Source organism: Citrus sinensis, chromosome 8 (genome assembly GCF_022201045.2).
Source record: "Citrus sinensis cultivar Valencia sweet orange chromosome 8, DVS_A1.0, whole genome shotgun sequence".
Taxonomy (NCBI): domain Eukaryota; kingdom Viridiplantae; phylum Streptophyta; class Magnoliopsida; order Sapindales; family Rutaceae; genus Citrus; species Citrus sinensis.
The window spans coordinates 26825607-26841899 of record NC_068563.1 but is presented as its reverse complement, the minus strand read 5'-3'; the positions used below and the strand labels follow the sequence as shown (position 1 = coordinate 26841899).

The window sequence follows — 16293 nt, the reverse complement described above, 5'->3', positions numbered from 1 at the left end:
TGAATATTGGGGCAAAGTTGGAACATTTTCATGTCTTTTAGCTTATTTTTCTTCTTTTTATTAATTACTGCTCTCAATATTTAATCTGAGGTGGGGAAAAATAGAACTTGTACAATGTACATGCTTTGACTCAGTTGTCAGTTCATATTAATGCTTAATTTTTTTGGTCATATCTTTGGCTACTTTAAAGCAAGAAAACATGTGATTCACAAGAAAACGAAAAAATTTATTATGATTTCATATTGAGATAGAGACTATGACAATCAGATCCGTTGAAATTTAAAGTGCTTACATCAATGCATTTAAAATTTGCATGTTAACTAGAATATAAATAATCGTGGTCCCATGTATTAATTTCATTATCCATGCTAATTAATGAGCTTGATTGAGTCATTGCAAACGTGTATTGATACCTAGTTGTTCAATTCATTGATTCATAACAACCAGTTCTTTGGAAATTTTAATAAATCACGTATAATATGGAAATATCAAATTCTCCATCATCTTATAATTCACTTTCCCTCGAGAAAGATAAAATAATAATAAAATCTGAAAAAAAAAAGATTGATAATTGTATAGTTCTTACTCCATTTGGAAACTTACACAATCCAATTGCGTATTATATATATGCTGAATGAAAGATAAATTATAGTAGTCGGCGCTTAAAATTAAGGTCACTAAATCAAATGAGTGATACTGAAAGCAAATGATATGTAAACAAAGACATGTTTACCTATCTTGTATTCTTATTATACCCCTCTGTTACCAACAACATATATGCATTCATATCCCTGTTCGTTGACCTGTCAATTTGTAAAGGCCATCATCATTTCAATTCGTATTAATCAAACCTTTTCGCTTGAGAAAGGGTGCCCATGTCCAATTAATAAAGCTACCTTTTCTACGTGCAAATTGATAAGTAATGGTGACAAATAGATGAGGTTCTCTTATTATCTTTGTTTCTAATGATAGCGATTATTATATAAGAATGTAAAAATAAATGTTATTAAATATTGACCATACACTGGCATAAATATATGCATGATTCAAGATATTTAAAAGTTTAAAAGAACTTATACTAATAGGAGAAAATCTTATACAATACTATCCCAATGATGCCGAGCAATCAAATCATGAGACTTGTCCTAACTTTCTCAATTAGGAAAGGATGATAACTCAAATATATTTAGATATACCTTATCTTAATTTTTTAAAGATCATTTTGATTTCTTTCTTACAGACTAGCTAGCAAACATATCAGGCATCAGAGAATATTTGTAAATTCAATTATGTACACAAATAGTTACTTAAGAGAATAGTAAATATTAGAGGTTAATAAAGTAATGACAATAAAAAATTAACCCAGTTGACTTAGTTGATGGTAAAACCCAAAAATAATTGACAGTTAGCATAATTTATCAACAAATATTGGTGGTTAATTATTGAAGTTTTTTAAGGTAAAACAGCCAAGCACAGAGCTTGCACAAGTTCCTTGTCTTTTTTCTACTGCCCTTGACGGTGACAATTTAGGCTGCTAAACTAGACCCTAATTTCAAATATCGAATGCTAATCAGCAAGAAATTCTAGAGCCAATGCTTTAAATAACTTTAAACTCATAACGAAAGCAAACCCTTTAAATAATAATTAATAATAAGTTTCATTATCCTCATTATTCAAATTCAAAAGTTGCTTTCTTGCCATTATTTTTTTCATTTCGTACATTTGACACAGCAACATGCTAAAACTTTATGCATATATACATGGGTGGCTTTAAGTATAGGCGAACAAGGCGGTCGCCTAAAGGTCCAAATTTTAAAAAGGCCTCAGTTTTTTAGTATTAGTAATAATTCTCTAGTTAATAAAATATTTTTAAAAAATTATATGTGTGGTAGAAAAGCCTATTAGACATATCTCTAATTAATAATTATCCTATAATTAATTATTATTATTATTTATATAAAAACCTATAATTGGTTATCTTATTGTTAAAGAGATATAATTAATAATATTGTCTAACCATTAATTTCTTCATTATTAGTTTTTCTAATAAAAATAAGTAAATTTTTTATCTTTTCAACTTCTTAAAAAAACTCAATTATTCAACATTAGAATCTTTGACTTTGAGTATTCCTTTTAATTTCTACTAAAAATCTTATAATCTAGAAAATTATAGATGAAAAATTTCTTGTTCTCTTCTCTACAATGAAGATTATTACATGCATTAGTTCATTCAAAAAAGAAAAGAAAAAATTAGTTACATGAAATACAAAGTCCATATCCGTTATCTAACCATCTATTCATGATCTCAACTTTTTATGTGCTACCATTCTAAATATTCTATTTGAAAATAGTATTGTTCTCATTTATTCGTTTGCTTCTTTCTGTATAATTTCTAATGGTAAATTTTAGATTTTGTTTTTGAACATTTTTAGAATCTTCTTGATTATTTGTTGAAATTCAAGAATTAAAACTGAAATGGATTTTCAGTTCTTTATTGTTTTATTGAGTATTGAAATTACTAAATAAAAAGAGGCCTCATAAAAAAAAAAAAGTTCGCCTAAGGCCCCTAATACTGTAAAGCCAGCCCTGAATGTATAAATAATTGTTCCTTATGCTTGTTCGTTTATACAAGCATATGGATACTATACGTTACAAATAATTAACAGAGAAAAGCAAGGATATGCATTGCAACCTACACCTAAATCTTACTTGTAAATAGATATGGAATCGAAAGGGACAGAGATAGAGGCATTTGTTAATTCACACAGCAAATTAAAGAAAGCAATAACGAGTTTAAAAATTCAAGTTTCTGTGTCGTTTCTTCGGCTGAGAGGAATCTTTAATTTGAAAATAAACAAAATGGTGTCTTGAATTCTCTATCAAGACAACAAACAACGAAATAATTAATCGAAGTTAATGTATCATTGGATCAAATTAAATACAGGAACATGCAGAAGAGACAAATGTCGTCATATGCATTGACTCCCCTAGACAGGAAAGATGCATACTCATGTACGTTTTTTCTCACTTTCTCAACGGTTGGCAAACTAAGCTAGAAAAATTTTGATGCAGGCTGTACCCATTATTTCTTCATAAACAATATTCAATTATTTTTGGGAAAAGCAAAGCAAGACTTGTTATTTGCAAACTTTTGCACTTTGGCCCCCCTTTTTGGCCTATTTCTTTGAATTGTTTTCCATAATTTTATTTACCAAAATAAACATATTAACTTTCATGTGGTGTGAAACCAAAAGAACTGAAAAATATCAGGCTGTTCTTCTTGTTACCACACTTGTATCGTCAACTACATTTTTCTACATATTTTTTTCCCTACATTAATTCCATAACCTTTGACGGGTCGTACATGTATATGTGTAAAATTTATTATGTCTAGGTATAATTTATAAAGATTTAGGTTCTTTCTCCAGTGGGAGCATCTGCATATTTGAAAGTATAAATTTGAGGCTAATCGGTGCTACACAGTTCTAAAAATTTAACAATTTATCATTGATAAATCATGCTAACTAGCCTCAAATATATATTGAATGTTTAGAAGTCCAGATCCAGTGAGTTTCAAAAAAAATTAGAAGTATTTATCTAAATTAGGAAAATGGCAATTGACATTTTTTTATCAGATTTGAGAACACCCTTCATGAAATAACAATTTTTAAAATATCTTTTAAATTATTGAAAACTTCAACTTATCTCCGGCCATTTTTGTTAAGAAGGTAAAAAATTTTCATTAACTGTCCCGTTTTTTCCTTAACCTTTGAAAAAAAAAGTGTGTTGAGATGTACAATAATTTACGATATTTTGAAGATTTTCATTTTACAAGGAATAATTGAAAGTTATCTTTTTTATTTAAAAAAAGAAAAAGGGTTAGAAGGGTAGGCAAAATCCAAACCAGTCTTTTAACTACTACTACCTCTCTTGGATTCAAACATGGGTGACTAAATGAATAATGCTAAATGAAAACCATACGATTAAGTGTATGGGAGTTAAAAAAAAAAAAAAAAAAGGTCTTAAGCCTACCCTTTTCTTTCTGAATGAAAGTATTTTCCCCTCTTAAAATAAAATACAAAAAAAGTCATAACCTAAATACTTTGAAAACGGACACAAACAGATGGATATATACCCTACACCTAGCACTTGCCTTAGCGTGATTGGATCACTAATTTGTAAACGCATTTGCATTTTAATAAAAGATTGTTCGTGATCCCTACTTGAGAAATTCGGCTTCCTGATCCTTACTAAGATGATCAGTTGTCTTATACTCTTATTAATTCCCTAGTTAGTTGGTGATTTCTGAAAAAATTTTACTTCTAATTTTATATTTTTATCCTTAATATAATTTCATGCGGAATATTGTTTTGTTTGTCATGTTTCTTATCAAAGTGAATTCTCCCTAAATACTTCTATTCAATTTAATTCAAGTCTGAATATATAGACGGGTTTAAAGGTGCAAAGCCATTTCAATTTTCTCTTTTTTTTTTTCTAAAGAACAGAAAAATTGCACTAAATTCAATTGACTTAAAACTTTGTTTTTGGTAAATCAATTGTGAAATGCTTTTCTATTTCTTTTCTAGAATACTCATTATCTGCTTTACATCTTCTATGCGAAAGTGTTCAATTTTCATAAGGTTTTCTTGACGCGTATTCAAAAGGTCGAATAATGTATGTATATTGGACATTTTGAAACAATTATAGATCCTGGGAGACATTTCTAATTGGTCAATAAAAATCGATTTCAATGCGATTTCTTTTTCTTTTTCGTTAGTTTAGCCAATCTATCATGAAAAGTAAAAAAAGGTAAAGTAACCTTGTATTGATTGTTCTCTAAATGTAAGTTTTTAAGTAATCGTTGTTATTCATTGGATTCCAAAAGAACTACTTCGTTAAGATTGGGGAATTGCTGCAATTATTCTTGAATAGCCTGGATTCTCTCGTCGAGAGTGACTTTGAAAGTCTTACCTAAACTCTTCCGACTAAATAAAATATCAAAATTATCTATAAAAGACTTTATCGTTACTTTTATTACTTTTGGGTTTAACTTTCAAAGAAAGAATATATATTTTTATCTTATATAACTAAAAATTCTAATAAGTCGTACACTCAACAGTTAAAAATAAAGAATAATAAAGTAGATTTTAACTTAAACGAATATAACAGAGGCCTTTTAATTTTTTTATATAAATATATGAACTAATTAAATAAGTAATTTAAATTATAAGGATTAAATAAATCTTTTTTTTCACATCACCTAATAAATAAATATCAATTCAATTGAGATGGACTAAAGTGGAGTGATATTCACACTACCCGAAAGTCAAATTTTGTCAAGTTTGAACCGTTATGAGTTTCGGAATAAGACACAATTAGTGAAACAAGCAGGGACTTATTGATGCAAATATTGAAAACACAAAAGTCAAACAAGTCCGAACTGGGATTCGCTCGGACAAAAGACAAAGTGCCTCGCTGTCTTAAATGACGTCATATGTTGCGTAACACTCGAACACTCGTGTTCGATGTTGCGACTTGTGATGGGAGTTAAAAAAATGAAAAATTAAAGATTAAAAGAGCGCCAAAAAAATCATTTTCAAAAGACTTGTCTCTAACTCTACGAAACCCATACGTGGCACCCGATCCTCGATTTTCACGACTGATTTTGATTCTTCCACCAATTTGTCCTCGTCCCCAAGCTTGATTGGCTTCACTCGCGCGTGCTCTCATTCTCTTCTTGAAAAAAAAATAATAATAATAAAGAAGCTTTCGTCAAGGTTTTAAACATTTTCATGAATTTATGTCTTTTCATTTTTTCTTCTATTTTATGTTTTGCCCTTTATTTTCTATTTTCTTTATAAATTTATTAGATTTTTCATTTATTGGATTTGTTTGTATTTTTGTGTTTGAATATTGCATATCTACCTCTCTTGAAATTTTTTCCGTGCTGAATATAGTGTTGTTTCAGTTTATTTGTTAGGATCGTGTTAATATTCGTATAAGGATGACATAGTTGTATTGGAGTTATTGAAGAACTCTAAGAGTTAGTGCATTGAGATTTTGATGGGGTAGGGCGAGTAAATATTGGCTTGGGTGAGAGTTCATCTAGAGGCTAGATTATTATAAGATAGACAGTTTTGTTATCAAGTTCTTGTAGTTTTGTTGGCAGTTTTGTATTTGGTTTTTAAAATTGTGTTGTGTTGTTTGTCTTGGATTATCGATTATATCGATTTTCTTTTATCAATGGGAAAGAGTCTCACTTGCATTAGTTGAGGCGAGTTAAGGTGGGCTAGACATGTCCTATAAAATTTCTCTAGTGCTTAAGTAGTTCCAATGAGTGAAATTTTTATTTCCTATCAATTATTAAAAATTTGTAGTGTTTATAGATATATTTGTGTTTAGTTAATAGAAGTTGTATTATTTTAGGATTGAATCTTAGGTTTTATTCTATATATTATACTTAAGTTGAATATGATCTTGTATTTATGCCTTCATAAAATTTTATTATTGACCATTATTAGTCTTTAAACAAATGCATTCCTTTAAACCAAAAAAAAAATTGATGAATTTGATGTGATTTGAGATGCTTTTCACAAATTTGACAAAATTGTTAATAAATTTACAATCTATAGTTTATTTATACAAATCAACTTGGCATTAAAGGAGTAAGTTTTTGGTATTTGCTTGTGCGAGTGGTGATGGTATCACAAGTGCTACATTTTGGTTGAGTGTGTGTGTACAACCAGGCAGGATGATGAGATGGGGTTTGTTGGGTGAGATCAGACGAGAGCCAATCAATCACTCATCTCATGCAATTGCAAGCCTTTTGGTTTTTATATATATCTGGTGTACTATATAAGCAAGCTATCTGTATAGCTACTTGATCTGGTTGGTAAGTATTGGTTCAAACCTACAAAACATTATTAAATTAAGCAAGTCTCTAGTGTGGGATTGACTAAATTGTATTTTTGAGGTATCACTATCACTTAAATCTTAATCAGGAAAATTTTTATCAATAATTATGCTTTAATTTTCCTTCAAAAATAAAATTTTATTTTTAATATTCATACTTATAGATAAGCAATCAACACTGAAGGAGTTACATAGATGAAGGAGAAGTAGTCTAACAGCTTGAGATAGTTCAATAAATTAAGTTGATGGATTTGAGACCTAGGAGTTGAACTATATATTATGATAAATCAAGCGATTCAATACATTGCTTCCGGCTAGCACATTCTACTAAGCTACTTCATAGTTGTTTGTGATTTATGAACGTGCTGTGTTAGTAGTTAGTAGAAGTCATATTTAGTACGTCAGCAATGCATCTTTCTATGAGAGTTCACCCATGTAACCAAGCACATGCTTCTTAAGTCAATCTCTTTGGTAATTGGGTTCAATTGTAAGTAGGGGTGAGCAAATAACCTGACTCGACTCAATTAGATCCAAAAAAATTAGGCTTAGATCAGATGTGAATAAAAATTCAATCTGATCGGGTTGGATTTGACCAATCGATCATATCGGTTCAAGTCAAATTCGATTCAATCCGGATCACAATGCACATAAAAATACAAATATTCAATCTGATCCGAATCATATTCGACCGGACCGAATTGGGTTACAAGTTCATGTTGAATTCGTTTATTTTTCTTCCCTATCTGATTAACCAAAATCCAACCAGGTTGATTCGAACCTGAATTTGCCCATCCCTAATTGCAAGAAAGAAAATTTGACTCGTAAGATATAATTAAAATGACTCTTAGGAGCCCGTTCCAAGTTAGAGTTCAAGCAATTTTATTTTATTAACTATTTGAATTTAAATATGAGAAAAATATAGAAGTTAAAAAATTTATTTCGATTTGTCCACTGTCTACCTTCTAGGGAAAAAAAGGGTCATATCACAAAGGCAGTGGGCAGGCCCAAAGGCTGTTCCAGATTATGACAAAATGTCTCCCTTGAAAAATCTACTACAAGGACTGGGTAAAGTCAAAGCTTCCAGCTGGTCGGTGTTGCTCAGGCCTAAAACAGAAGCCACAGAAATTAAGCCCAACTATTTGCAAAGGCGAAGGCACATGCACACAACAGGAAATGAAAACCACAAAATCTAAATGCAACCTGGCAAACACCAACTAGTCGAGACAAATCATGAAAATAACCGCATAAACAGAAGATAATATTTGTAGATAGACAGTAAATCCCTAGCCAATATTTCGTTTCTTGCCTTACCTCATATGCAGCCTCTGCTCTCTAAACCAAAGCCCAATTAAAAAGTCCAATATGGACAGCCACCCTCAAATAATGAGAGGTGAAGTACTTGAAGAAATAAATTCTCACAAACAAATTGCGAAGATTGAACCCCCACTTCAAAGATGATGCAAGAAACTAAAAAATCCACACGAGGGTAGTTCTTGTGTTGAAGCACATTCAGAAGGAAAGTAAAATTTACTTCATAATCGAATAACTTGCGGATGCTGTACAACTCCCTCTAAGAAAACAATGCTTGAAAGAAAGTGCTTCTCCTCAGGAAGGCATGAAATTATCAGCGACCGATGAAAATGAGTAAATCAATCAGACACATGCTTACGCCCATCTAAGTTGAAAAGCTTGAAACCAAACAAGCCCAATTCGCTATTTCCTTCTCTTCAAACTTCCATTGATAATTCCTCAAAGTCGGTCAAAGCAATGAACCTCCCTGCACTGGACCTCATGTAATCACCCCACTCGTAAAACAACGACGTAACAACCTTTTTCTTTCTTCACTTACGGGTCAAAACTGAACTTTAAAGCCTCTTCTCTTGAGCAGAATCAACAAGAAGGTCCACGCCCGCATACTATGAAGAAGAACAAGAACAACTGCACAAAACCCATCTCACAAAACCTCATCCTAACTCTGCTCGCACTATATTTCATCCCCATTTCCAATTCTCCCCTCAAAAAGCCACCCCCTCTTCCTATTTTGCCCCTGCCCTCGTCACCCCAGCTCGAATGGCAGCTCTCTTCAATGGCACTCTTCCTCCATTTCGGACCTAACACCTTCACGGATTCCGAGTGGGGCACGGGGAGGGCCGATCCGAGAGTCTTCAACCCGACCCGATTAAACGCCTCTCAGTGGGTCCACGCTGCTAAAAGCGCCGGCTTTAACCGCGTGATACTCACTGCTAAACACCATGATGGGTTCTGTTTGTGGCCGAGCGAGTATACGGATTACTCAGTGAAGTCCAGTGAGTGGAAAAATGGGACTGGTGATGTTGTTGCTGAGCTGGCATTGGCTGCCAAAGAGGCCGGTGTTGACCTCGGGCTGTACCTTTCGCCATGGGATCGGCATGAGCCCTCTTATGGCAAGACCTTGGAGTATAATGAGTTCTATATGGCCCAAATGGCTGAGTTGTTAACTAGGTGACTCTTTCATTATGTGGAGGTGTTTTCTTTGCTTTTGATGTTTTGTTTGTTTTGTTGTTCATTGGTATGTGTTTGATTGAGTTTTAAGATTGATTGCTAGCAGTGAATGACTGTGCCTCCGGGGAATTCAATTCATGTTCTCCATTGAAGATTTAGAATTGATTCGAGTGTTAGGTGTTTGAGCAGTTTGAAAGCTTTGCTTCTATAAAGAAATTCTCTAGTTACTGCATTTTTGAGATTGTGCTTCGGTAACATGCTGTTTGTATCAATCATTTGCTACCTTGATTCATTAGGTTGTGTAATATGCGAAGAATTCATCAAATTGATGAATTGAGTGATAATAAGTGATTGTTTTCTGGTTGTTCCTTTCTTGAAATTTAACAGGTATGGAGAGATCAAGGAGGTATGGTTGGATGGTGCAAAAGGTGAAGGGGAAAAGGACATGGAGTATTTTTTTGATTCTTGGTTTAGTCTCATTCATCAGCTCCAGCCTCGGGCTGTCATCTTTTCCGATGTTGGTCCTGACACCAGGTGGATTGGAGATGAGGCTGGTGTTGCTGACTCTACTTGCTGGTCTCTTTTCAATCGAAGTGATGCAAAAATTGGTGGTACTGACCCTCGGTGAGTTCAGTTTGCTCATTCGAACGTAAAAATCATCCACAGATTCTGTTGTAGAATGAGAGTTTGAAACTTTATTTGGATTTCTTCTGGAATTGTACAAAGTGTAAGAGGCTCACTGAATTTTTGTTCGACATAACTAACAGATACTCTCAGGGAGGCGACCCTCATGGTCATGACTGGGTACCTGCCGAATGTGATGTCTCCATCAGACCTGGTTGGTTTTGGCATGCATCAGAAGCTCCAAAGTCTGCGGTGGAGCTTCTTGATTTATACTACAAATCAGTTGGCAGAAACTGTCTTTTATTACTAAATGTGCCCCCAAATTCTTTGGGTCTCATATCAGCTGAAGATATACAAGTACTTCAAGAGTTCAGTGAGCTCCGAAAGTCCATATTCTCTTACAATCTGGCAGAGAATGCACTTGTTAGTGCCAGCAGTACAAGAGGAGGCATTAGCAACTCTCAGTTTGACCCTCATAATGTCATGAAAGAAGATATTTACACCTATTGGGCACCTGAAGAGAATCATTCGGACTGGACATTGTTGATAAACCTTCAGGAACCAGTTTCTTTTAATGTTTTGCAAGTTCAGGAGCCGATTCATATGGGACAGCGTATTAGCAGGTTTCATCTTGATATCTTGAATGAAGAGAGGAAATGGAAAAAGGTGATTAATGGCACGACAGTGGGATATCAGAGACTCTTGCAATTTCCTACTGTTAAATCACAGCAGTTAAGGTTTGTCATTGATAAGTCTCGGGCAGAACCACTTATTTCTCATTTGGGAATTTACATGGATAAATTTTCTACGGTGAGCAGCATGTCTGATTCAACCTCACAAACATCCTTAAATGGTAGCCATATTCTTCAGAAAAGCATGTCCAATCATTCTGAAATAGCCGCAATATAGCATCAGTTAATTTCAGATTACATTGTTGCCCACAAAATTGTTAAGATCTTCAGAAATTCTGTGTGCATTACTTGTGTAAATAATAAAAGTTTTCAATTTCATTTTTTAAACTTCTCCAACCTCGTGCTGATCATATGGGGAAACCTTTGAAAATTGTAAGCCTTAGCAGATTTGGCTCTTTCAAAATACACTTTTATACTTCTAGGCGGGGAAGAATTATAGATAATTTTCACATAAGGCAAAGAATGAGTTATTTCGAAGAAGAAACTGGTAAGAAACCTGATTAGCTGAAAAAGGGGGGAAAAATACAAATTTGAAATTTGATCGATGGCCATGTATGATGTCTGAGTTTCACGAAACTACAAACTTCAAAATCAAAATACAAGTACTCTTCTAAGTACTCACATGTAGAACACAATGTTCACTCCAGGCATCCAAGGTGAACCAAATATTTCAAGAATTTCAGTAACTATCATCTAATGAAATTCAAGGCAAGGTTACTTGCCTTTCTCTACAAATGGACAATAGAGGCTAAAAGAATCCTAATCCTAAGGCAATTGTGTGGTGGATAAAGCAGCTTTGATTTTACTTCTGCCAAGTGATTTCTTATGATAATACCTTGCTGATCTCATTTCTTTCAGCCCTTGTTGTGCAATCACTACATCAATGTAGTATATTTTTTCCCATCCTCCTTGAGCATCATTCTAGGTGAACCCAATCAACGATAGGGTCACTCCCACTTGGTGGTGTAATGCCAGTACAGCGGTTTGCCATATCTTCGATGCATTTACATTATGAGACACATGGTGAGTTGCATATACAGTCAGCTCTCAGAATATGGCAGCCCTGAAAAGAAACACCAAGCTTTGTTTGCATAAGCAAGCCACAGCTGAGCATTTTAGAGATGCAGACCCTTTTTCTTTTTTCAGAAAATAAGTGCAGAGGACAATGTCAACTCTTTCACAGGTCTAATCCCTAAATACTACTTTCCTCCAAGTCCATCAGCAAACCAACAATGTATGACAGAAGCAATATCTACAGAACCAGAATCTCTTCTTATGGAAGTTGACTACTGTTGTGTAACAAGCTATGAGTGCTTCACAGACTTCCAAACATCAAGTAAAAGTAAAAACCAAAAAAGAGAAACCAATTTGACATTTAGGTAAAAAGAAGGCCTAAATGTCCATAATATAAAAACTGAAGCATGACAGCTGACGAATTAACACACAGGTAGAAGAATTTAAAAATTTATGCAATCAAATATCCGGCAACAAGTGTCCCTCCTTGTTCATCAGATTCAACTTGCTCTATATATGCAAGCAGCATATTTTTTAATTCTGAGCAGACAAGCAGAAGAGAAAAGGAATGATGAGAGACCAAAAAGGTATGCATTGGCTAGCAGAATTGTGTCCTCTACCGCAGATTAAAGAATTAAGCTTTCATTTGGTGCCTAACTTAATGCTAGATGAATTGCACCATTTATTCTTCCCTGATTGATGTATAAAAGATACATATAGTAGAAGAAAGATAAATAAAAAAAATACCAGCCAGAAAATTAAGTTATCTTGACATCTCGAAGAAGCCGAGCAGCCATTGAACCATATCTTCTTGTTTCCCACTCACTAAGCTTCCCATTTGGGAGTCTTGTTGCTAGCAAAGAATCCTCATCCATGATTTGACCACTAAAATCACCAACCTTATCCGCCGGATAACTATTGTCATCATTCTCGTCCTTCTCCTGCTTTGTTTCTTTTGTTCCATCTTCATTTTGCTGATCAATTCTCTCAGCTGCTCTTTCGGTGTTCCCAACTGAAGAATTCACTCCCATAATGAAAAGCTGAATACTTGGATGTTGGTACTTGCTGTCCATCTGCATGGTGATAAGTGATTAGCCCAAAGCCAAAGAATGATAAGTATCATTTTAAATGAAAACATTCATAGATAGTTCTTATCTTGGCTCAAATCTTGGTTTCGAACCACAAAAACTAGAAACATGCTTCATTGCATCAATAGAGGCCTAGAGGGTTGCCCCACATAGTTGATTCCTAACATTGACAATAAATATATTTCACAAATTAATGCAGAAACAGATTATATCCATCTGACATACTCTTCTGAAAAGTACTAGAATATCCAATATCTGTTGGCTCTCAGCATTACTTGAAAACTAAATGCACAAGATATATAATACAGAGGCCTATAGTGAGAGAGAAGAGTACCAGAGAGAAGTTAAAAAAGGGTAAGTACCTTGGCCTTTGGAACAAGTTTCACATTGAAATTGCTTTTCCACATTTGAAGCATTTGCTCATGGACACTTGTAGAGCGGATCTCATAGCCCAACTACAAGAGAATTATTGTATTATCAGCAGTAATTCTAGTCCAACAAAAAAACGTTAAAGAAAACATAGACAATGAAAACATTACCAGAATTGTAGTTTTGGGCCCTGATAATGCAAATATTGTTTGTAAAAGTGGTTCCAAGAGATGCTCTGCATAAACCTTAATCAAAGAAACTGGAAATTACTAGCTTGATTGAAATTGTGTTAAGTTCAGTGTTACATCTAATAATAGTTTATAGCCAGAGGCTTGAATCACACAAAATTCATTTACTGCCGAATTATTATACAGCTGATAATGGAAACAATTAATAAGTGAGGCCAACAATTCTTGGCCTTGCCATCCATAGAGGGTAAAATTTCAAATTAGCAGATAGGTTTGCTTATCAAGGTCACATAGAGAAATGATTCCAGAAAAGTGGCCTAAAAGCACAAAGTTAATTTTAAAATCAAATATCTAATTCCAGAAATCAGGCATACAAACCACAGAATCTGTATATCATTTGGGGATCTCACATTGCATGCTTTGAATGCATACCATTGTGAATAAATTAATTTTCAGAATTCCTCGATAGAGACCTCTGAAGCTTTCAGGGGATGTGTGAGGAAGCAAAATGCTGAAATTTTAAGTTATAAAGCATATATTTCCTAAATAGAACTCATGCATGATTAAACCAAATGGCATGGTTACATTAACAATATAGTCCACGAAACAGTACAGCACACACCACCAAACCTTTTTCAAGAAAAAGCATGCACCAATTCCCTTTTACAGATTATAAGGATCTAAAGCAAACAGATAGAAGCATTCTTAAGAAATAATTGGTACCTAACAATACTAACATAAATTCCACATCATCCTTACATGGACATGCCACAACCAAACAATGACAATTGGTCATCTAGAATTCTTTCAAGAGATTAACATGAAGACAGATGCACATCATGAAAAAACTAAGGTGATTGGGAGAAATGTAAACATCCAGGAGAACTTACAACATCAGTGCCAATGATATAGTCAAAAGGCGGGGCGACAGCTTTTATATGATCCTCGTTTCCCCAGTCCAACTCCACAGCCTGGATTGAGCCAAGCAAATCTACAAAGCACAAAACTTCCGATTGAGATAATAGTAAAACAATGAACCAGTAGATCCAGGCGTAGCTGACTATCAGGCAGCTAACGATTCCACTACCATTTATAACTAGTATCCATACTCACTGTCTATGAAGTATAGCAGCATTACTAGCCCAGAACAAGAGGAAAATGTAAAGAGGAAGAGAAGAGAAAATGTGTAATTCAAAAATAGATTAAAAGTTAAGCCATAGAAATGGGCCATGCAACACAGAATTTTTCTAGCACTACCTGAACCAGGGTTCATCTGGCTGATTCTTGATGTATTCCATTCAACATTTCTCTTTAGTAATGGTAAAACCTCTATTTGGTCTGTTGTAATTACATTACATCCAAGCAATGCCATCCCTGAAAGGAGTAGTTCACGTCAGCTAAAAGAACCATACCTGATTGTGTAATTTAAGGGTATTTATGAACAGATACATACAAGGAATGTAGGAAGCACCCTATCTAGCAAAATAGAAACTCACCAAACCCAGCTACTCCACAACCTGCACCAAGTTCAATGACACGTTTTCCTTTAAGTTTAGATGGGCAAAACCTTCCCTTTCGGCAATTTTTTTCCTGAATGGCCAAATAAAGAGAGCCTCACAAACTTGGAACAAACAGATATGTAATTTTTTTTTTTTTTTGGAATGCATGACTAATTATTTAACACTTAAAAGAAGAAAGAAGTTTTATTCTCTTAAATGAGAAAAGGGAAAAACACAGAAGTTCTCAAAGATTCCATAGAAAAAAAGTCTAAGTTCTGAAGGAACCAAAAGAAGGGGCCAATAAAAATAACAAAAAGGAAATATACAGATCATAGTATAGGAAAAAAATTCCAAGAGCTTAATGCTCTAGACAAGACACACACAAAAATAATGGTGGATGTTAAGAAGGAATGGTGGATGTGATCATGCCTTTCCACTCTCACTATTTAGCACTCCTTGGGAAACTCCACTTACCACATCCTAGGTAAATAAAATTACCCACATAACACTCAACTTGACAATGCCCTATTTATGAGTTAGGGTTGTCAAGATGTGAAAGGAAAACCATGCAAACACCATTAATAAACAACATACGGTATAAAAAAAAAGAAGAGAAAATACAATTATTACCAGATATTTGACAAGCACCACTGATGCATCCCAAACAGTAGTTCCTAAATGCTTTGAATTGGGATCCTAACACATTGACGACAAAATGGCCACTGTCAGCGAAGAAATTAAGAGATATGCAAGATCATTAACACAAACCAATAAAAAAATACTGCATCACGAGGCTGAGGCTTGGTGGAAAAAAAAAATGAAAAGTAGGCAGATTACGAAACTGTCTCAGTTCCTATCTGACAAAGTCATGCAACAACATCCCTTCATAGCATCGATTGCAATCCAAAAGCACTTTATTAAAAAAAGTACTTAGCTTTCAAGATTTTTATTAACATTCCAAGAAGAAGAAGAAAAAGCAGTAAACCTGAGAGAACTGAAGTTGATGGCCCAGAACTTCAAGATTAATTACAGAAGTGCTTGGAGAGTTTAACCTATCAGACAAAAATTTACAAACACAAAGAATGAGTGATTGCTCACACACACACACATGACACACTGAATAAATAAATTATTGTTATCCTTAGAAGCTCAAGAGTCATAATAATAATAATAATAATAATAATAATAATAATAATAATAATAATAAAAATAATAATACCTATCGGCTTCCATTTGACAGTGAAAGAAAGGCCACTGCTGATCTTGAAGAATTTCAGCTGTTTAGAGTCGAGGGCTGCAACCAAAATTGCAACCGGCTACGTACAAACCAGTATCATCGCATTTTTACCCTGTATATTTTAATATTATAATACAATGTGCCAAATGCCCATTTTACCCCTAGCTTTTTTATGTATTCTTTAAATTA

General features: G+C 33.9%; 2 protein-coding genes across 3 annotated transcripts; one reads left to right on the top strand and one right to left on the bottom strand.

The window, feature by feature from the left end:
• The first annotated feature begins 8347 nt into the window (after positions 1 to 8347).
• On the top strand, positions 8348 to 11036 carry LOC102608264 (alpha-L-fucosidase 1). Its single transcript, XM_006487962.2, has 3 exons — positions 8348 to 9393; positions 9781 to 10017; positions 10161 to 11036. The coding sequence occupies exons 1-3, from the start codon at positions 8831 to 8833 to the stop codon at positions 10924 to 10926; spliced, it is 1566 nt and encodes a 521-aa protein (XP_006488025.1). The 5' UTR covers positions 8348 to 8830; the 3' UTR covers positions 10927 to 11036.
• Positions 11037 to 11209: 173 nt separating this feature from the next.
• LOC102607777 (uncharacterized) lies at positions 11210 to 16252 on the bottom strand. 2 transcript variants are annotated; one of them, XM_006487960.4, is made up of 10 exons: positions 16087 to 16251; positions 15853 to 15919; positions 15498 to 15563; positions 14865 to 14958; positions 14626 to 14742; positions 14259 to 14359; positions 13351 to 13425; positions 13174 to 13266; positions 12471 to 12796; positions 11210 to 11772 (listed from the first exon to the last, which is right to left on the bottom strand). In XM_006487960.4, exons 1-9 carry the CDS (start codon positions 16098 to 16100, stop codon positions 12482 to 12484), a joined length of 942 nt encoding a protein of 313 aa, XP_006488023.1. In that variant the 5' UTR covers positions 16101 to 16251; the 3' UTR covers positions 11210 to 11772; positions 12471 to 12481. The 2 variants fall into 2 exon arrangements, with proteins under 2 accessions (XP_006488023.1, XP_052288995.1); XM_052433035.1 differs by lacking the exon at positions 11210 to 11772 and having other exon boundaries at positions 12655 to 12971; positions 16087 to 16252.
• Positions 16253 to 16293: the final 41 nt, after the last annotated feature.